At 36.7% G+C, this 22959-nt stretch overlaps 1 protein-coding gene across 1 annotated transcript; it reads left to right on the forward strand.

Moving 5' to 3' along the window:
- Window positions 1–678: 678 nt before the first annotated feature.
- On the forward strand, window positions 679–17111 carry bond (james bond). Its single transcript, XM_071596246.1, has 7 exons — window positions 679–739; window positions 10841–11034; window positions 11501–11584; window positions 12464–12520; window positions 14671–14776; window positions 14969–15105; window positions 16802–17111. The coding sequence occupies exons 1-7, from the start codon at window positions 679–681 to the stop codon at window positions 16961–16963; spliced, it is 801 nt and encodes a 266-aa protein (XP_071452347.1). The 3' UTR covers window positions 16964–17111.
- The last annotated feature ends 5848 nt before the right edge of the window (window positions 17112–22959 follow it).

Below are 22959 nucleotides of genomic sequence, written 5' to 3' on the forward strand. Positions count from 1 at the left end.
ATTAACCCCCCCCCCCCGAAATCCTCTTCCTGACCCCTTCATTCTCCTAGTTGGTGCGGGGGAAGGGGAAATGGAAAGAGGGTAGGAGAGAGAGATAGAGAGAGGAGAAGGTTGCGGGGTGCCGTCGGAAGAATGCATCCATGGTTCGGTGCTGAGGAGGCAGGCAGCAGGCATTAAGGTGCGAGGCGGGCGCGGAAAATATGGGGAAGACAGAGGGTGGGGGGAGTGGGAATTCCATCCATCGGAGGGGAAGGGTACGGAGCGGGGGAAGAGAGTGAGGGCGGTGGAGTGGGAGATGAGAATTGGGGAGAGGGCCGGGAATATCCCCCGGGCGGTGCGGCGGAGAGAGGGGAGTGGGTGTGATGGGGGGGGTCAGAACGGTTCCTCAGAGGGGAATGGGGGCGGTGGTGTATTATTCTGTTACCTGTCTCTCGGGGTGGGATTCGGAGGTGGAGAATTTTAGTGGGGGAAAGGGAAGAGGGGTTTGTGGTGGTGCCTGTGGTGTTTGGTGTAAGGTGTTGAACGTGTGACTATTTCCGAGGGAGAGAGAGAGGGGGTAAGGGAGAGAGAGGAGTGAGAGAGAGAGAGGACAGCTAAGAAAAGGTGAGGGTAGGACGAGAGGGCCATTCAATTCCTCTCCGCTCTTCCGCCGGGCCGCACGCCAGCCAGAGGGTCGCCATGTCGGGGCTCATGCACCTGATGGTCAGCAACTACAATGAGATCGTGGAGACTAGGCGAGGTGAGCGACTTGGGCCGGAGGGTTGCGAGTACTTGCGGGGCGCACCCTCGGCGGCGCCGTTCGACTCGTTTTTCGGCCATTTCGGGCAATTTCGCCCGGGACCTGCTCCTAGAGCTTTCCCTTCAGGTCGTGTGCCCCTCAGACGTCCTTGCTTGCCCGGATTGTACCAGAGGAGTTTTCAGTGTTCTTCTCCGGGCGGCACGTACTGCCGTCCTTTCGAAAGGTTGGATGGAATGTTATTGCTGTTTACAAATGGGATCTCGCCGCTTGATAATTTAGAGCAACAGGAACCCGACAACTGCGTGCCTTGCAAATATGCTTAGGAAGTTGTGACTGTAGTGAATAGCAAATACGTGTCATGAGGGGAGTGAAAACGGAGGCTTGTGTCCCAATCATCCGAATTGTTTCTAACGCCTCTGCTTGAGTGATGTGGTTTTCGTGCGAGTTTAGTAATGGCTGATTCATACCAAAGCCAGAGCAACACTCACCAGTACCGATCGATGTTCCCTTTAAGGTGTCCGACGAACGCAATTATTATGAACTCCAATGGTAGCTTTTGTTTATTAAATTTTGGAACCGACAGGTGTCAGATTGTTGCATAGAATTAATTAGTAGAAACAATTCTCACCGCCGATTTCGTTAATTTCGCGAGGAATGGGCTTGTAAGCAAGCTTGCATCATTTTTTTGAGAATATGCACACGAAGCGGTACGCTTGAACTCGATTTGCGCACGATGCAAATTTTTCGTGCAGGCGGGCTTGATTTTACCACCGAAGAAAAACCTGATAGTGGGGAAAGGGCATTGCACTAAAAGGTCGTTTTAAACGAAATACTATTTTTTTGTATTGAGAGGGGGTTTGATTTACCGTCTGAAGGAAAATCTGATAGTTGGGAAAGGTAATTGCGCAAAACGGGCGTTTTAAACGAAATACTGATTTTTTCATTGACCTCGGCGGTTGAAAGTTCCACTGAAAGATCAAGTGCAAAAAAACAATTTACACCGTAGAATCTTGCAAAGTGAAAAATATTTTGATTCGGACGTGACGTGATGATTGACGTACGATATTAATATTTAGTGATATTAACCATACATCATTTGTATAAATAGTGTGGGGATTATAGATCTATTTTGATGCCCTAATTTAAATTAAAAATAAATAATTTTGTTACTTATACCGAATTTTCTGAGCTGTAATTGGATTTTCAGAGGAGTCAGTGGTTAAATTAGTCGTACTTTAGTAATATAAAGATTTACCTTGCTACTTTCCATCGATAACAAAGTCACACGCAGGCGTAAGGGAAAAATCATCAATATTAAAGGAGGAAGTGAAATTAATTTTTTCCTCAAAGTACCGCATCAAGGTTATTTCACAGAATTCAGAAACAATTTTGTAGTAAAGGATATTTACTGTAAGTTTACCCGTAGATGTTAATTCGTTTTCACGGTCCCTTAATTCCAAATGTTTAGGCGTGTTTCGTAAGGATGACCTACATTATTCACGCATGTTTTTTCACCGTGAAAGTTGCCGCAGAATCCATTATTAACCCATAATTATCCGTAAATTCTTAATATTATCTGTTAAAATTTGGAGATATCAAAATATTATTTCTCTCCCCGATTTAACACCGTAAGGTAACATTTATTTAACAGATGTGTATGTAATGTTATTTGCTTAAGAAGAGAGAGCGTTGCTATCATTTATTCATTTTATTATTTTAATAAGCAACTTTATATTTATCATATTACAATTTATTTATTTTCAGGTTAGTTATTTTTTTATCAGTAATCGTTTTGATGATAGCTATTAATACTTCCCTTTTAAGTAGATGGAAGATTTTTTCTGCCTTTATAAATGTCAGTTTCATAATCCACATGACATCTTTTTATTAACATTTAAATAGTTTTTAGAATGCTTAAAAGAACCAGATTATAATAAAATGCGTTTGTATAAAAGGTTGCATGCCTGCCACATTTAGTAATGTTCAAAATGAGGTCATTGAGTTTTATTACAGCTTGTGTTATGCTAATAACTTTATTCTCGTGTTGCAGTTGACCTGATGATATTTCTCATTTTTCTGTATGCATTTTAAATTTATCAAGTGCTAGTTTTCTAAGAGTGATATTAGGAGTGAGCTTTGATATTAAATAGTTAATGAAAAGACGAGCATTGCTTACCTTGCATATTATTAACACAATTTTCAGCAAATTCACTTAAAATTACCATGTACTCTTTTCTCCCCATATTTCTTGTAATGAAGCTTTCTTAGAGATGTCTTTAATGTCATAATAGTCATTTGGCGAGGAGGGAATGCAACTGCTGAGGAATGATAAAAACTTAAATCAATAAGCTTTGTTAATATGGGCAGGAAAATACACAAATGAGTCAGAATAACATAATACTATGTTTTTGACACTGGTTTCTTATTGGCAGAGTCAACAGAGTGAGCAGTTAAATGTCAACGACAGTGAAATAGTGTGTGTAATTTTCCTCCAAGTGAGACCCAGCACGCAGGGCCTGGAGGAACATCAAAAATTAGAAAACCCTATTGCATATCTAACTCATTGAGAGAAATCAGGATAATAGTGAACGAACCCTTCGCACCATTTTGTCTAAAATATTTTCAAGTTGCATTATTTGGGGTTCTGTAAAATAGTATTTTAAAATTTTATTTATATATTTATGCAGAAAAAGGTTTTCTGCATATTTACTAATTTCACGATTCAAGCGTACACACTTTTATTATTCCGACCTAAAATTCCTCCGAAATATCTGGAATGGTAATCAGTTTTGCTCAGCAAACAGATTAAAATCAGATTTCAGTAACATTCAATAAAAAAACAACAATTAGCATTTATAAATGAATTTTTTGTTGAATTTTTTTGATATATGACTGGATATAATTCCAAATAAAGTCCAAAATTATTCTTATCACATGCAAATCGGCTTGTTCTCTTGATATACCATTATTAATAAGGCCTCTTCAATATTTCGCTGCTTCGCGACTGATACTTGCCGAAGGATTTTCTCGCGCGTATAATCTACTATTCACGTGTGTAATTCCATTTCCGTGGGTACTCCTATTTCCTAATAATATTCTCTTTATGAACTAGCTGGGGTTCATTGACTCCCACAGCATCAATTGAAATTACTGGTGGCGAGGAAATCGAACAGCATGAGACAAGGAAAGGAAACCAGAAGGTCAAATGCAATGGACACTGCTACGAAGCACAAGGTTAAGAGCCTCTGAGAAAAGAAGAATGGAAATGAAACGAGGTTATTCCCCCTCACATATCACAGCCTAAGTTATCAATTTGGATTGTGGTTGGTTTTGGAGGAATTTTTGTGTGTGTGTGTATATTATGTATATTATATATTTATATATATAATGTACATATTTTATATTTATATATATACACACACACACAAAACGTCCTACAATACCAACGACAACCAAATCGATTACTTCGGCTGTGATGTGGGAAGCGGAATAACCTCGATTCATTTCAATTCTACAGGGTTCGTCCGGAAAATAAGTGTACTGAGCTCAGGAAAAAAATGTATTACACTTTTACATATCTTAAGCTAATATTCCTCAAAATAGGACCCTTGTGAGTCGATACACTTGTTCCAGCGGCGTTCCCATTCCCGGAACGCTCCCGCGAAGGCATCATCGGGAACCTCTCGAAGACTCGTCGTCGATCTCTTCTCTGCCCTCCACGAACATCTTGTGCCACCGAAAGATCATGTTTCTGGACATGGCTGACTCCCCGTAAGCCTGGTTAATCATACCGACAGTTTCGGTAGACGATTTCCCAAGCTTTACCGCAAATTTGATGGAATAACGCTGCTCCAAAAACTTCGGCATCGCGTTCCGTGACGTGGGTCGAGCGTGGAGGTTCGCGTTAACAGAGCTCCTCACTACACCACAGCTCAGAGCCGACTACCTTTTTCAGCGTCGCTTTCCAACATACCCCCCTCCAATCGCAGCCCGTCAGAGCGGTGCTGGACGCGCCTGGAGCGGCGCGCCCAGCCCAGGAGTCAGTACACTTATTTTCCGGACGAACCCTGTATATATGTGCGTGTGGCTGTGTGTGTGTGTGTATATATATATATATATATATATATATATATATATATATATATATATATATATACACGTAAACATGGCTGTTTCTGTGTGTGTGTATATATATATATATATATATATATATATATATATATATATATATATATATATATATATACACGTATGTGTACGTACATATCGACTAAAGTTTCCAAATTAGAGTAATAATTAGCTAAATTTATTAATTAAATAGTCGTTGCAATCAAATTGTCAACTCATGAAAGATTTGGTTGGCTCTATCCCTCCACTCTTCCTTATCTCATATTCACAGTCGTATTCCTGGAGAGGTCTCCTGGCACAGTGTTTCTCTTTACCAAGTCATTTATAGAATGCATGGTGCATTGCGTGATTGTTTTGGAATTGTAAACTCTTTTACCGTATCCAATATGATTTAATTTATGTCACGGTACGAACTTCAACTCTTTACTTGTAAATGGCGTAAAGTGTGATAATGGATGGAGTCCTCAACCATATTTGAAAGAACACTGGCGTATATATGCATGTCAATGTAATTAAACAGAATTATTACTATTTTACTGTAATTTACATAAGCTGCTCTAGTGTTTACAAAATTTATAAAATTGTGTAATATCTGTTTTCGACAAAATTAAAAAAACTGCGGGAAATTCAACAAAATATACCAAAAAATTTCACAGCACAAAAATCTACCGTAAATCGACGGATACGAATTCTAATATAGGAACACACCGTTTGTGCTATATGAATTAATCAATTTTTATCCATGAAAAATTAATTTGATTCTTTTCACCCTCAACGTGCACAACATTTTCTTTTCCTCTCATTCAATTTCTTTTTCTAATCTCTGGAATATGATTACCGGACTTGAATATCACATATTGCATGGTATACATTTTGATAGTAAGGGCGCTCGCATGAACACCTTCAGGATTGATAAGAAGATAATAAGTCTGACGTCAAGTTTCTCCTTTTGTAAATCTTTGATCGATCATTACTTTTGAGCAAATAATAATCACATTTAAATGTTTTTTACGGTCTGATTATGCGTCTCGAAATCCTTTCAAAGCGTGAAATTAAGTTAATTTCTATAGGTCGACAGTCGATACCAAGATGGTGGGTAGTAAGGTTTGCCTAGTTTTCGTAGAGATGGATATTTCTTATTACGCTTATCGTCTTATTCTCTGGGTAAAATTATAACATAATTATATTTTTATGCAGTATTTGAGCAGGTTCATTTAGCTAGCGGCTGTATTGGGTAATATTTCCTTACGAAATTTTGCGTCCATTAAAGACTAAGTGTTCGTGGGTATGAACAGCAGTTACTTTTTCGGTGAGATTGCTCTAAATATTTCCCCTCTATCCCTTAACTCAACCACAATTTAAGTAATTTAAGATTGTTTCCTACAGTGATAGGCGTGCCCTAATTTGAAGAGAGTACTTCAAAATTTAAACAGAATAAGGGCACTGTGGAAATATACTCATAGCCATTCAAACACTCTTTAAACAATGTGTTCTTATGCAGTTTGTTCAAGTAAGGCAGTTGGTATCTGTTATCATCACTAATGCTTTCATAAATGAATTAAGGTCTCGAGGATATAATTGACAGTATTTTGGAAGAGAAATGAATGAAGTGGGAAAGGTTAGCCCGCGGATCCATCTTTAACGAGAAAACGATCGATTCTCACGAAGGTTTCAGTGATATACATTCCTTTCCGCGCGCAGACGTCTCACCGCGAGATGACTCGATTCCTTCAAACTCTACATTTTCCCATGAAGTTTCAAGAATTTTTCTGTCCATCCCTTTTACTGCCCTGAACAGTCCCCACTCCGGGATAAAAGTGAACTGAATTGAGTCGAACACAATGCGCCATTAATACCTATAATGACGGGGCACCGGGTGGCGATCATTTTTTTACGCAGACCTTGGTGTCGAAAAAGTGGGTCGGGTGATGAGGAAAAGATGGATGTCTGAGGAGGGGGAGAGAGAGAGGTTGAGAGATAGATTGAGAGAAACCCTTTCTTTTCTTCATCCCACTGTCTCTGAGCGGTGAAAAATAGTGCGACACACCAATTCTTTCCTCCGCCGTCATTCTCCCCTTCATCCGCGGATATTCATCCCGTATCCTAGTGACCCGGATACGGGAGTGTATTCATCCGGAATATATGAGTGGGTAAGACATCCGAGGATGCAAAATGCTGTCATAACAATGACGGAAACGAAATGGTTTGGCGCTGGGTATTGAAGCTGGGCGGGGGTTGGTTAGGATGCGGCAGACTTGACAGATTGAGGCGATGCCGCCGCTGCCACTGTTGACTTTCGGTAGGGGAGCGGAGGGCACTCGAGAGTGACACTCGACGGCAGAGGAAAAAGGAGTCTTGGGCAACTGTATCCGTCGTCGGAGATCTGACCCATATATGCGCGTCCTCCTCTAGTAAAGTGCGTTTCCATCTGAATGTGTGCCTCTTGTCTGTGCGTGACGATGCCTGAAGGTTGAGGACAGTGGGACGGTGATAGTGCGTTAAGGATGAGCCCAGAGAGAGAGAGGGAAAGAGATGAATCTAGAATGATTATGTACATAAGCCCGGCCCCAGCAGGCGGCGGGGTAACTCCCTCAATTGCCAATCTGGAGGTCGCGGGTTCGAGTCTAGGTAGGTTTTCCTCCACTTGGGGCATAGATGTTTGTGATTGTCTTTATTGTAATATATAAGGATGGGGTGGAGGAAGGGTCTATGAAGTCTCATTCTGGCCCTAATAAAGTCGTTAAATACATTTTTTTAAATAAACGGCTAAAAAGTTGCAGAAATAGATATGGATGGACCAAATACGCTTGGACTCGTCCTACCATCGGGATATGCGTAGGAGTAAAAAAGAACACTATTAAAATTGACACAAAAGTATGTAAACATCAAATGGCGCAATTCAATTCATCCACACTCATTTTTGTTCCTAATGTCCTCACTCCGATACCCTTACTCTCTTTACCTTCATTAGCATATGTAGCTGACACATTGTGGGGGCTAGTACATTATTAGTGCAGTTGTGAATTTTTAGTAAAAAGATACGTTTTAAGTACAATATTAGGGATAAACATTGAGGAATGATAAATAATTGATCCTGTACCCGACACTATTTGGAAATTATTATGACGTGTGACAGGAGTGACAATAATATACTTAAATAATGCCTTTCATTGGGAGCGACACTGAAGCCATTAAGTATTGAATTCAACGTGAATCAATCCCAGAGTAAAAGAATTACTTCAGTAAAAGCGAATATGCAGGAAAAATAAATTTTTATATTTTCAATGCCACGACATTAAAGTAAGTTTGTTGATGAAAAACCAATAATATGCCAAATAAGATATACATATTGATTCAGAAGACTAGTATGTAAATCACCCTCTCCATTTATCAGAAAATCGGCTGGAAATCATATTTTCTAATCTATATTTATTTATTTACATCTGCTCAAAACCGCGCAAGCCACCACAAGGGCATGTGACGGGGCTGTTAGAGCCCCAGTCATGCAAAAATATATCTAATTGAGCTTTGAAAACCTTTTAGCAAGAACACTTTCAGTTAATGTTTATGTTAAGTTTGAAATATTTTACCAAAACCACTAGCAATTCACCCCTGATAGTATGAGCTAATTCAGTTGAGAATTCAATTAACAGGTGAAATATTTTTAGTGTGTTAGTTCCAACTTGCGTTTTCAGATTCAGAGCGATTATTTTACGATATTTTTCATGCTGATTATTTGAGTACGAATTTATTTGCATTACATTTTCAAATATAACTTGTTTTCTTTAATCTAGCATCCCTCAAAGGGCTCTATTACATGATGTATAAGTAATATAAAGTATAATATTTTGCAGAGTGAATGAGCGCGGAGTCAAAAAATTACTTCCGTCATGTCAATTTTCTCGAAAAAATAGATCTTCCAGTCGAATTTCAAAATCAAGAGTCGAGGTGTTGGACAATATCTGCCGTTCTTGAACTGCTGTCAGAAAAACCATAATATAACCCTGAGAAAATCAAAAATGGTACATATGCCCAGGAAATGAATACTATAATAGATTCTCGCATGAAATCCTCCTGGGAAAATTACAATGCATATTTTTTTACCAGTACTTGAGAGTGATCTCAGGAAAAAATTGGTGGCATTAATGTGATGAAAAAATTACTGATTCTGATTAGATAAAAAAACTAACGATTTTCCATAGAGAATTCATTGAATCTATATTGAAAAAATTTAATGACATAGAGTTCAACAGGCATGTATTATTTTTTCCCAAATGTTACCAAATAATTAATGGTATATTAATTTTCAAATAGACGTTACAAAGATGATATTAAATAGCCAAAAAGGTAATATGGGTTCATTTGAGATTTTTCAAGGTGGTAATTATTTTATTATATACATTATTATAGTAATTATCGGAATTCAGGAACTTTAAAACCATTTGTTGATTCTAAAAAACAATGAGAAGGAAATTATAGTGTATTGTTTGAAAACATGTTTATCCATTTGAATTTTTGGTTTTAAAGGTTGAGGCACATAAATTTATTTTGTTTAAGAATCATAAATTTTATGTGATATCCAATTCAATATTGATATTTGTACAACACATGAAAATGTATATTCTGGCGTTAAAGTCTCCAGAAGTATAAGGTAATTAACGCCACCGGATTATTGTTGATTGAAACCGAAATATGGTAACTAGCATTAGTATATCCATTTTGCCAACATAAATGATAGTAATGCAAACAAAGCTGGATCCCTTTACTAAGTCACCTCGCTGGCTAAGGCACCTTACTGGCACCGAGTAGGGAAATCTGGCTCTCCAGGAACTGTGGTGAAAACAATATTTCATGCATGAGAAAAAGCAATATTGCGTATTTCATGAATGAACTCTTCGGATTTATTTATTTGTTTGAAACGTTTTGGACACTAATACAAAGTAATTTAGTACATTAAATTAATGAAATATTTTTTATACTTATCTTAGATATACGAGCGTACTCGTATATTTTGTGAATTTTACAACTATTTCCTTGAAAAAATAATTTTTTCTCCATCTTTAAATGCATTTTATTAATACCACTTTAATCTCTCAAATATGTTATTAGTTCACCTCAGGATTGTTAAACGCGTTAGTCAAAATTTACTACTAGTCCACATATATCATAGGTTATATCTAGTGCAATACAATGCTTTAGATTTATGGCGTATAAAGAAAAGTTTTTTTGGTTCTCGATTGAAAATTTCGTTAGTGAATAGCTTGTTAGTTAGTTTTTTTACATAGCTTCATGTTTGAGACGCTTGATTGATAATTTTCTCAATGATAAACAAATGATTCTTCTCTCCTAATCGTTTTTTCTCGTCCCGAAATTTAAAGGTGAAAACTAAGGAATAATAAATTATGAAGGCAACAATAAAGTTAACGGAGTAAGAAATCAATACAGACTCTTTAGTTTATTCAATGAAACCGAAGAATCCAAAGTTTGTACTCAATGTCATCTCTCATCAATTTTAAATTGAAAAACTCCAATCTTTGGATGAAGAAGGCACATACATTTGGTTAAAATTTTTTTCAATTTAATAATAAGAAAATATTTTCCTTTTTGAAAATTGTCCTCAATAGTTTTTGCACGTGTAATTGGCCTAATGACATCATTTTAGGTGTCTATGAAAGAATTGCGCATAAATCCATTCCTAAGCGCTTTTCTTTTTACAAAGAACCGTTTTTTTACTATATTACATATTTTCTAATTCAACGTTTTCATATAAGATAAGCTATTAGGAAAATACATTTTTTTCATAAAATAGTACATAATATCTATGATACTGAAATTATCCTAATGTAGCAAATGAAATGGTCTTTAAATGTTGTATAAAAGATTGTCAAGTACTATTTAAATATTTGTCAGATTAATCCAACCCGCTTAAGGCCATGCTTGAGAAAAGTTTTGATTTCTTCCTTTTGTCCTCAGATCCTCAAGTGGACCAATGGTTTCTCATGAGCAGTCCCGTTCCTCTCCTTTGTATACTTTCCTTCTACTTGTACTTCGTGCTCTCTCTGGGACCAAGATGGATGGCCAAAAGGGAGAAGCCATTTCAGCTGCAGCCGCTGCTCGTCGCCTATAACGCCTACCAAGTTGTCTTCAGCGTTTGGCTATGCACAATGGTGAGTAGTTATGGTGAACTCTACTAGCTGATAGAAGGCAAAAACAAGAATCCTTTTTCTAGCAGTCATTGAAAATGCCTATAACTCCTATCATTTGAGATATGCTCAGTAAGGTATATATTTAAAGCACATAATTTAATCAAAAAGTGACTTGTGTTTAAGGAACATAGTCACCAATGCACACGTGTTTTGAAGAAAACAATGGCTTTCACTTTCACATACTAAAAACATTAATGCATTTAAAAACACATCGTCTAAAATGATTCAATTGCCTTATAACATTATGCAAGTGCTCTGTTGTTTTTATGAGAAAGTAAACCAAAAGCGTATTTTAAATACAATACCATTACATTTTAAATATCAAATCATTATTTAAAAAATACCGATTGGGCTAATATTTATTGGAATAAAACTTTGATTAACTGGAAAATATTCTTTCTCAAATCAATCTTTTTCTCATTTACAGCCGTTTCAAAAAGGAGCGTTTTGGTATTTGTTCAGGAATGGATGCCAACCAGTAGAAAACCCTAACAGCTCTTTCGCGCAAGCGGTAAGTGTATATCGGATGACTTATTAGTTATTGAAAAATATTATTCCATCAACCATCATTGTAGTGAATTTTTAGTGTCATATGAATATTACCTGTTGAAGAAGATTAAAATTCAATTAGTACTTTTATTCAAACTGATCAATTTGGAAATTAAGTCTTTCAATTAGAAAATTAGTTGAATCCAACTCTAAATTGTTTTACATATATTGCTATTATCCAACCGTATTACACCCTAATAGCTCTTGCTCTAGCACTAATTATTTTTAACCTGTCATACCTGATACGATATGACCTAATCATTCATCCGGACTATCCCGGTCACATACAATACGTATTTGTCTCTAATTCTTTCTCGTGAAATCTTTTGACTCATCTTCTTCAAAACGTTCATAATAAATGTATTGATTCGATGTGCCTTAAATACATTCGGTTTTACTTTTTCAATTGCATTCTAAATGGGACTTCCTTCATATTCTACTCATCTGTATATTTCTTTGTTAATTTCCTTATCCGCTCATTTCATTTTTGACATTCACCTCCTGCACCAGATAAGTATAATTTTCTTATTCTACTCTGGCCTGATGTTCAATGGTCTAGTTCTCTGAGCCATAGAGTTTCACATTATGAAATATTTTTACAGAAGTATCGCCTTTTATTTGCCGGTATCTGTACTTTAAATGAATTGAAATTGATGAATAAAAACTGCAGTTATTTGGCGTGTGAGCCCCAGCTGAATATTTCAATGGGGTGCGGTTTAATTTTACATTTTTTTACTTTCTCCCAAAAATATATTCCATATAATATCTATATAAAGATAAGTGAACTAATTTGAACTGATCAGAGCATATACCTAATAATTTGCATTTTTTTATTTTTTAGATATCCAATGGCGCTTGGTGGTATTTCTTCTCCAAAGTCATCGAACTGTTAGACACAGTGAGTACCTAAATGCTTTTATAATGGTAGTTCAAAATTGTTTCACTTTCCTAAAAATCAATCATTTTCATTAGAACACACATTATAATTGAAATGTGTAAGTACTATAAGATTTACTTCTTCAAACTTTTAAATTCAAAATTTAATATTGATCAACATAGAGAAGGTAAAACGTGACCTTAGCCTCACATACCTGTATTTATATGACCGTTTCATTGTTTTTATCATTAACCCTACCATTCCTTTAATGCTCTCAGCGGTTAGGTGATAGACTTCATAGTCTAAACCTGGTCCCAAAATAAAGCTATTTGTCTATCTATCTAATGAATGCATACAATCAACACATTCATAGAATGTGCTCTAGTATAAATATTTTTAAACTACTTATTGCTGAATTTTTTGACAAAAACAGTGTTTGAAGTATTCGAAGCAAAAATAAAATCATAAATCTTAATTATGTTACGGCAATTTTACATTACCTCCTTTCCACCACCGAGACATAGCCCCGACCTCTCTTTTTATAAACCCTTTCATTTTAAACCGCTAGCCTCCCACCTTTACCCTCAGAATATCATTCTACATCTAACGAAGGCGGCATGACCGCTGAAAAAATATGTATGTGAGGGTCCTTTTTATTCATGCATATATTTTAATGGAATTTTTAATATGTTCTATATGTATTTTTTTATATTAAATCTGTTAAATACACTAAAAAAGAAATTTAAAAATCTATCAACCCAATGAATCATTGACATTTTATGAGACTTCGTGTCGTAACGAAGACATTAACTCAGTATCTTCTTTATGGTATAATCTATACCACTGATTACAAATAATATACTTTAAAAAATCTAGCGGACAATTTTTTAAGCAAAAGCAGTTTTTCTCTTCACACAAAATCACAATGAGCTAAAGACTTGACGAAATGCTGTCTTACTCATCCCGTTTATCTGTTATATCCAAAGATATATTCACCATCTTAGATTTCTCTCCGCAGAGATATTGTTAGGGGCTAGAAAAAAGAAAGTGCATTATATTCAGTTACGCACATGGGACATGAAACTATGCAAGTGCCGGTTCAATATGAAGGTTCATATAATAAAAGGAAATAGGAAGCATGCATATGTAAATTTTTTGAGGTGATAGTGAAAGAACACAGTTTTTCTGATAGATAATACTATCCATTATATATACTATGTGTATAGATAATAACTCAAGTGATGTTGTAGTATTTTAGACGGTTTAAAAAGTTAATATTTAGGCAATGAGGAAATTTTTACAGGAGTAAAATATGGCTAACGTATGGAAACTAATTATTTGGGTTCTTGAGGGTAAAAAGATAGGAATTAAGGGTGACTCGCAGGAAGTATGTGCAACCTTTGCGTGACCGCGAAGATTAGTCTTCCAAAGAAGAGATTACAGAATTCAAATAAGCATATTGTAAAAGAATTGAGAACATGAAACAGAACAAGATAAATATACGAAAGGACAAATAATTAGTAGGAAATGTATTATGGATGCGCATTTTAAAATACGAACCACAATTAAAGAGGCATTGCATACGGTGGGAAAAGAGAGGGTATTGGTGGAATATAAATATAGAAAATAGATAACATAGATTAACAGGTTATTGTAAGGTTCCCGAGGTTTAGACGGTTGATTTGAAATTTTATTAGGTTTTAACAAGAAATAAGGAAGAAGCATAAAGGCATTTTGTATCACGCGGAGGAGAAAGGAAATATGGAGAGGAAGTCATTGACTTTATGAATTCTACAACAGACACATTCTCCACGTAATTATCTAAGTAATGCAATAATAAATCACGAAATTGGATTTTTTTACAATCACTGCCCATACACGTCATATTATGAACATTCTTGAATTACAAAACGAACCAATTCATCTGAAACTCTAACACACTGCTGAGGGCCTCCTGCCCCTATGTGAGTGACGTACTATATACTTGTAGACAGCGGTCCTAAAAATAATATAATTTAAACTCCAGGTATTTTGGTATTCGTTGTTATTTTCATGTGTCTTTCTTGCGATGTAAATTTGTGCATGCCTATTATCGAACGTTTTCCTGAAAACGAGTTTTTCAGAATACGAGACGAGAGGCTTATCTTGGCGATCAATTTTATTTTCTCTAGGTTTTCTTCGTCCTGAGGAAGAAACAAAACCAGGTAACATTCCTTCACGTCTACCATCACACCATTACTGCTCTCTTCTCATGGGGATACCTTAAATTTCTACCAGGTGAATATTTGAAAAAGCACACGAAAATATAGCATAAAGTTATTTATAATGATCTCTCATAAAATGAAGTCATTTATTACGTATATTATAATTTAATATAAATGCACTACTTTAGATTAATTATCGAACATCCATAATATAGTCGTGCTAATCCTGTGGTACTTAAAAATAAAGTTTCATTTTCAATTTCAGGCGAACAAGGAATTATAATTGGTGTCCTCAACTCAATGGTCCACGTTTTCATGTACTTTTACTACATGTTGGCCGCTATGGGACCGAGGTTTCAAAAATATCTTTGGTGGAAGAAATATATGACTTGGATTCAGCTGGTAAGAATTATTCCATTATACAATATAAAATACACTATTCAATTTTAGGTCATAATTTCTTAATGATAAAATCTGAAAATGTTTTAGTAATAATTTAATCGTGTACATACGCTAGTGATTACATTACGTTAACCTGAACTTTAGTTAAAATATACGAAAGAAAATAAACTTAACTTTCTATGGAAGCTGAAAAATAATAGACAATAAGTCATTAATTTCCGTGATTTGATTTTGGCCAAAATCTAATCGGTTAGAACAGAATTTATTGAAATGAAATCTCATGTCTATTGTAATAATATTTTGTGAGCTATCACTCCAACAAAATTTCAATCCCAGATATGAATGCATACACATCCATCTAGGTATCATCAGTGTACATGTACCGGCCGAAATATACTCATTGCTTTTATACGTTTAGTACTGTTGACATTTTGATGTCAGTATTCAATATTTCCTATTATACTTCTAAATGAACTGACCGTAAATTTAACTTTGATTTGAGTGAGTGTAACATGTATAACGTCAAAATTTTGTCGTGAAAAATAATATATGATGACGATAGCGATGAGAAAAATGTTCAAAATATTACGCAAATTCAATATTGGATCACGAATGACGAAAATGTGACCAAAATATCTATTTTTGATGTAAGATGATCGAGGAACAAGACGTGTTTGCTTACATGTGGACTCGCAAAGTCAACTCACTCAGCCACTGCAAAATATTATGCATCGTCTATACCGCTAACTTTGTTTTATGGATAAGAGATATTTCATTTTGATTAAAGTTCTTACACAACCGTCTGCATTTGAATAATGTTAGCTGGTCGTAATGGGGAGGTTTAATAACATTGATAAGCGTTACAATGATATTAGTTCATCATTATTTGGATATATTTCTCACGCTATTCGAATGAGCATGTCTAACTTAAAACTGCATACCATTATCAAATTCCAAAGAAACTGCGGGAGATTGTTGCATTGATTCGTATCATTGTGTTAAAATATAATTATTTTATTAAAATTGTATATTTATCATTAATCCGAAAGCATCCATTTGTTGGCCTTTAATTTAGATTTTTAAATTTGAATTTATTTATAATGATAGTAAAAAAAGCAAACTCAAGGTGGATAGAAACTCACTCAAGCGGGCATCGAACCCGCGCAGGCGGAGTCGGTAACTCGCCACCACCGGGGTCAACATGCCCCATGGTAAAAGTGAATACGATTCAAATGTTGCCTCCGTCTGTAAAATATTTGACTATCATTAGACACGATACTAGGCATTAGACCTCCGCACATCACAGAGCCCAGAGGTGGGATTATGGGTCTTCTTTTACGCGTCAACGTGATCGCTAGCCATGACTCGAGTTCCTGCCGTCAATCATTTGGCGATCACGGATAATAGTCACATATCCCATAATTCGAGGTGGCCACCTAAGTGACCTCATTTTGAGTATAGCAATGCCAAATTTTGAGAACGGTAATAGAATATTCGTTATCCACCGCGTAACTAACGGTGACGATAAATTACTTGCGTTATGAAAAAACATGATCTTAGCCCAAAGGTTTCGTTATTGGACGACGCGACGGAAAGGAATCCCTGGGCTAAGTAAAACCACTTATCTAACCTCTTTTACATTTTTTACTTAAGATCTAAGAGATCAAATTCATGTTTTTTTCCCTCCTTTTTACAGGTGCAGTTCTGCATCATGCTGACTTATCTATTCTCACTGCTCGCGTTTGACTGCAAACTACCAAAGGCTCTCACCTTCTTTTTCGGAGCAAATGCGCTCATTTTCCTTTTCCTCTTCGCCGACTTCTATAGGAAGGCGTACAAAAAGAAGAAAGTGACGTGATCAAATTTTTACAATCGAACAATGAACTTGGTGAAGAGCAGAGCGCTCAGCCGTTTGGCCCCTGCTCAAGTGATTCCCATTTAGGGTACGGGGCGGCGTTCCGTGGAGTCGACAGTGATATACCCGTGTGATTGTGTGTGGTACGGCTTCCCGTGTTTATATTATAATTGTTATTTAAATTGTAAATAAAATTTATTGCGTTCCAATGTGTTGGGATTATTTAAGACATTCACAATTCGATATGTGCCGAGAGATTCGACTTACCCATCGCCGATCGAGAAGGTTGGTCATCGTCTGGAATTCATCTCATAACCTTTTCCCCTCATCCGTCGCCAGAGAAAGTTTTGCCAACAGGTATTTCGAAGAATCAGTCATTGGTCACGCCGCTAAGGGCAGTTTGTCGGCATTACGAAGGAATGTCAAGGTAAGTGTCCTTTTTTTAATTTTACTTCTTTTTACCCCGGTCATTTCTTCACACGGCTCCTTCCTATTACTTTTCGGTAAGATTTGGACATATTTTTTAGAAAATAATAAGAACGATGGATATGAAGGACTTTGAACCGTTCTTAATTCACTCAACATGGCAGTAATGCTCACCTCTACTACCCCATGAAAAATTTAAAGGCTGAAATACGGTAATGGTACCTAGAACTGCGCGCGCATAAAGGCTACAATCTCTTGCGATCCAAAAAAAACGCAGCTATTTCCACACAGTTTGTACACCACCTCATCGGATTAAAAGGGCCTCGAGCAGGTTTCAGAAAGAAACCATCCGCGCCCCCAAATATCAGGCTTCATTCCTCTCTTAAATTGGAATTTCATCATCGATTCATTACGGACAGCTTGTGTTTACACGGATTCCAATCGTCACTTTTCTTTCTACCCGAAACGGCGGTGTTTGAAGACGCACACCAAAAGTCGGTCGGTCCCTGGACGTGAAAACAGTAAACCGAATTATTTAATGATTGGTCTTAATGGGTGGGGTATCGATGGAGCGTGAGGAGGACTTAGTAGCGCCGTTATATTCTCCCCGAAACTTTCCATATAGTTAATTGCCCCGTTGGAGGGGAGTCAGAGGCGTACCGAGGGGAAGGACGGTCGACTCACGAGCGAATGAGTGCATTTGGGAAGGCTATTTGTGGTGCGTAAGGGCATGGCGCGACGCAGGTAGCGGTGACGTGGAGGGAGGGGGAGACTCGCTCCATTTGGGAGAGAGGGTGATATTGGGAGCGTAACCGGAATGAGCGAACGGTGCCCACACGCAGGAGAACGCATCCACCTCCTCCCGAGTGTAACCGAGCTCGCTCAAATGGGAAAAGGAATGTTTTTTCCGCCCATTTGATCCCTCTCGTCGTCATCAAATAGCCAAAAATTGGCATTTAGGTCTCCTCGGGCTGAGAGTGTGATATCCACCCTGATGACGACGTCGGCCAGAGAGATTTTCTGCAATACGCATACATAATGGTCGCCCACCCTGCATTATTCACTGAATACAGGAGTTATTAACAGGTACCCATACCTCGCCAACCGCTCATTAACAGCAAGTAACCACAATAATCGACCCGAAGGTTGGCATGGTAGGCGAAGGTAGAATTCACCAAGTACCTTTAGGCCCAATGGCATGTTAAATTCACGAATTCTCGCCAGGTGCTTCTAGTGATTTGCCAGGAGGATCTGGTTCCCGAAATTTTACACACCTGACGTGAAGCTAAAGGTGCCGTCAGCCAACTTTGAACTTTGACCCTCTGGTCAGTGTGGTTATCGTAGTATGGCACTCTTGTTTTCATTTTCAATAAGCATCATCTTCTAAACGGTTTTATTCATAAATAACCTGTCTCCATATTGCCATAGGTCAGAGAATATACTATGATCCTCGCGATAAGGATCATATGGTATGCACCATGATCTCTGAGGACGAATTAGTGGTTTTAATGGTAAATTTAATAAAATTACTGGTCTTACCTAAGGATGACTTTGTAATCCGAAAGCCGGGTCGCCTGAACATAGTTCACGTGAAATTAGTGTTTCAATATTCGTGGCAACTGGAAAATGAATAACCTACTTACATATAGAACGTGATACAATGAAATGCTTCGTTAAATTATGAGAGAGCGTTGTAATGATAACCATAACCAATTTTAAAGGCGAGAGGGGTTGTATGATGTTACCACTTGTCAGCACCGCCAAGCGTATTAAGCCCTGCATATGCTTTAGGCTATGTTTTTTGAACATTCACTAAGAAAAGGAACCGACCAAAAGTTGGGATACTGAAATGCTAATTAATATTCATTATCAATCATCTTCATGAAAGCATTTATCTGGAAACCTATTAATCTTTCTTTTATTTGAAACCAAGAATGTCTCAAGTGCAGCACTCTCACATCAATTAATTATAAATTTAATAATTTTTCATGCGTGAATGATTCAAATTTTCAAGGCTTATTAGTCATTTAAATACAACCAAAGAATTATAGTGGCAAAAAATCTCCATAATCCTGATTTAATGATTTTTCATTGCATGATTTCCAACTTTCCTGGAAGTGATTTCTTTCGGCATTCGAAGATCTTTCGCCATTTGGTTACGGGAACAAACTAGTGTGTGGAAGAATTATGATGAAAATACGAATGAAAATTTCGGTATTATGACTGATCTCCAAGAATAGTGGTGGACGCTTTTTCAAAGGCGATCTCAAGCGATAGGCAGTGAACTGTTTTCCAGGTGTTTCCACAGAGCGTATGTCCGGCGAGAAGGATTCTGCCTTATGCATTCTCCACTTTGGAGAAAGGAAACGTAGCATAGTCATAGCCGTCTACCCTAAACCCCATCATCAACATCCATCATGTCTCCGATTAAAATACGAACTTGCTCCACCAAAAAGAACTCCTTTGTGCCAGAAAGATAGCGTTGAACTGTTCCATGCTACTCATAATTTTTAAGTTGATACAATCTGGAATTTTGAAGCGTGAAACTTTTGTTTTCGGGAATCACAGGCACGATTGCCATCTACAAACGTCGCGGTGTCTGATGGTTATTTTGGCTGGCGTAGCAAAAATAAATATGTGCCTACTGACCGTTCAGTCAAAATTAAGGCACTCTTTCGGGAGTATTAAAAGTATAATGCAATACTTGTTATTAAGAATTTAACGTTAATTTTTCCAGGCGAAGGCTGAGAAAGTAGTTATTTCCACAAATGGCGAATAGTTATCTCTTCGAGGTTTCTCTTTGTATTTTGATAGTATTTTAATGAATTGATTCAATGAAGTATGAAAAATATTTGCCATCGTACTTTAATGCAATTACTAAGGTGACTATTAAAAATAATATAAATAAAGAACTTCAGTACTTTTATGAGGAAGTATTATTATTGTGGAGGCGGGTAAGGCAATAGGGACGCGATGCGCCATTCGCACTCTGTTGAAACACTTCTGAATTTGCACTGAGACCTCTAGTCTATCCGGGTCCAACTCGCAACATCGCCTTCTCCTCACAAAACACCTGCTCCTAAAACTAAAAGTACCCCTTCCATTTGGCGGCCAAATATGTATGTTGCTTGTGACACTGGTAGGATGGGACATGAGATGAAATATTCAGGAAAGCCATAAGAAAAGAATTTTCACTGAGCAACAGAAATGGATTAAAATTTTAAATACTTAAGTTAGAGAAATTATTAAATGTCATTTTGGAGAATATTTTCTATTATTTTATTCAAAAATGATATTTTCACGCTCCAGAAAATAAAAAAAATATTCTTAAGCAATCAATCAAAATCTCATTATGATAAAATTCTGTATATTTTAGAACTGTGTAATTTTTTTCACGGCATACTGAGTTATATGCATTGGCTGTAATGGATCTTGAATATCTGAAAGATCGGATGCAAAAGGTAAGACATATTCCGTGGGTGAAAGGCTAGGGAATGCCTGAAAGATTTTGTTTGCGATTAGATGTTTTTGGTCCAATGGACCACGACGAGAGTATCTGCTGAGCGTTTCAACCGAAGAAGATGACGTATAGCCTATTACGATCGACCCCCACCTCAAAATCAGTCCAGAGATCCACCGTCAATAAAAGTGGCTCGGTCATAAAAAAATTATCCAATTCAACACTTTTATCGGATATTTCCTAATTACGTCACCAAAATTATATGAAAATGGATAATATTTTTCCCATCACTCTAAATTTTCACTCCTTTCAAGGATTACCTTCGTCTAAAGGTAAAAAAAACACTGCGATTTCACAAAATACTTTATTGGCACACAATCTTTTTTGAATGCTATCATGATCAATATTACCTTCAAACTGATGAATCGCAGCATCGAAGCCATGGGCTTGTGTAAAATAATTACGTTATGGTGTTGAATTATGTTTCTTAGCCTTACCGTATTCAAACGTTCGTACTATCGAGTAAAGGTTGATTTGAGATTTGAAAATAATGAGATTCAGAAAAATTGCGGAGGAAAACGAAGTATCCTAATCAGGGATGGGAGACTTGATGCTAGATAGAGCAAATTACAATTTCGCAATTTTACCTGGGCCATCGAGGAAATGTAGAAGCCTCGGAATAAATTGACGTTTGAGCCATTAGCTGTAAAACTTGTAAATTCACTGCCACCCATGTAGATTAAAGTGTTCCTACTTTTCGATCCAAGGTTGAAACAATATTACAATAAAAAGTAAGTAGAAAAACATTACTGCATACTTCCCACTTACCTACTTCTTTCGTGCCCATTTTCATAGGTGTTGTCAAAACTACCTCCGTCACAAGCTTTTACGACAGTTTGAAGTGAATTATGTAGGTATAAATTTTAAACGCCTACGTTGCATATTATTTGTCGGTAGAATGTCAATGGCGTTCAGAAATAGTTTTAAACTACTTTCCATTTTATTTCTAAATGAATGAATGAATTTGATTTATGATGTTCAAATAGCCATTGGGAACCGGTCTCACTGGCCACAAGAAATTGGTGCCGTTGGCCTTTGCAAACACATCCGTGAGCCTACCAAAAACCTACCTTGGTCGGCAGACATTGTTCATTAAAAAAATATTTCCAGAACCTGTTTAATCACTTTCCCCGATCATGTCTACGGGCGTGAGGATACATGATTGGGAAACTCGGTCTTCTCTACCAAATGCGTAAAAAGTAACAGAAAAAAATATTAATGACTTTGATTCTGTTTGCTACATTCATGTTTACAAGTTGTGCAAACTGAGAATCGGAAGTAAGGCCATTCTCGTGCAAAATTTTCTATCCCTCCTCTTGGAATTCATAATGGATACAATTTTTTCATCTATCAAATATAAAAACGTATGAATTGGAATATTACAATGAAATTTTCCACTTAAAAGTTATTTGAACAGTCTAGCGTATATCGTAAGGCATGTTTTTATATGTTTTACATTGTTTAATTTTATATTGGTTTGGTTAAAGAGGCATTGGAAAAACTGGCGATTGGATTGTTGGTGGACAATGCCTAAAATCAATTAGGATTGCTAGTGCATTGCTTTTATCTGTCAGCCAAGGGATTACAAGAATTTCTGACCTAAATAGAATGTCAGTGCAATATATATGGAATGAGATTAAATGTAAATAAAATAATAATAAACAGGATGTTGTGTTGACTTGTTAGGAGACAAAAGGAAATAATCGCTGTACCATTTGGTAGCTTGTGCCCATCCATAACCTTAACCGGTATGTTACCTATATTTATTATAATATCTTGAAAGAAAATGTCATTCACTATGAATTGTATTTCACTCCAGGTTTTGGAAAAACGTAAAATTGGAGATGCGTTAATTTCCAAAACACGTCTGCACACAGGTTCAAGGTAGACTCCGCCAAGGATGATTGTAGAAATGTGTATAAAATGCTCATTCTATGTTATAATAATTTGAATTTATATACGTAAAGATAACTTAGTGATAATAATTTAATAAGAGCAATACATTTCGAACACATCAGGATCAGAAATGTGGTTGGCCTAATAAAATTACCAA

This window comes from Hetaerina americana, unplaced genomic scaffold (assembly GCF_022747635.1).
Source record: "Hetaerina americana unplaced genomic scaffold, ioHetAmer1.1.p SCAF_79, whole genome shotgun sequence".
Taxonomy (NCBI): Eukaryota; Metazoa; Arthropoda; class Insecta; order Odonata; family Calopterygidae; genus Hetaerina; species Hetaerina americana.

What these genes read in the sequence shown, in the direction of transcription:
- bond (XM_071596246.1), top strand. Translation starts at nt 679, where the DNA reads ATGTCGGGGCTCATGCACCTGATGGTCAGCAACTACAATGAGATCGTG. An exon ending in ATACCTTAAATTTCTACCAG is followed by an intron (nt 14,777 to 14,968) that starts GTGAATATTTGA and finishes TTTCAATTTCAG; the next exon opens with GCGAACAAGGAATTATAATT. An exon ending in ATATGACTTGGATTCAGCTG is followed by an intron (nt 15,106 to 16,801) that starts GTAAGAATTATT and finishes TCCTTTTTACAG; the next exon opens with GTGCAGTTCTGCATCATGCT.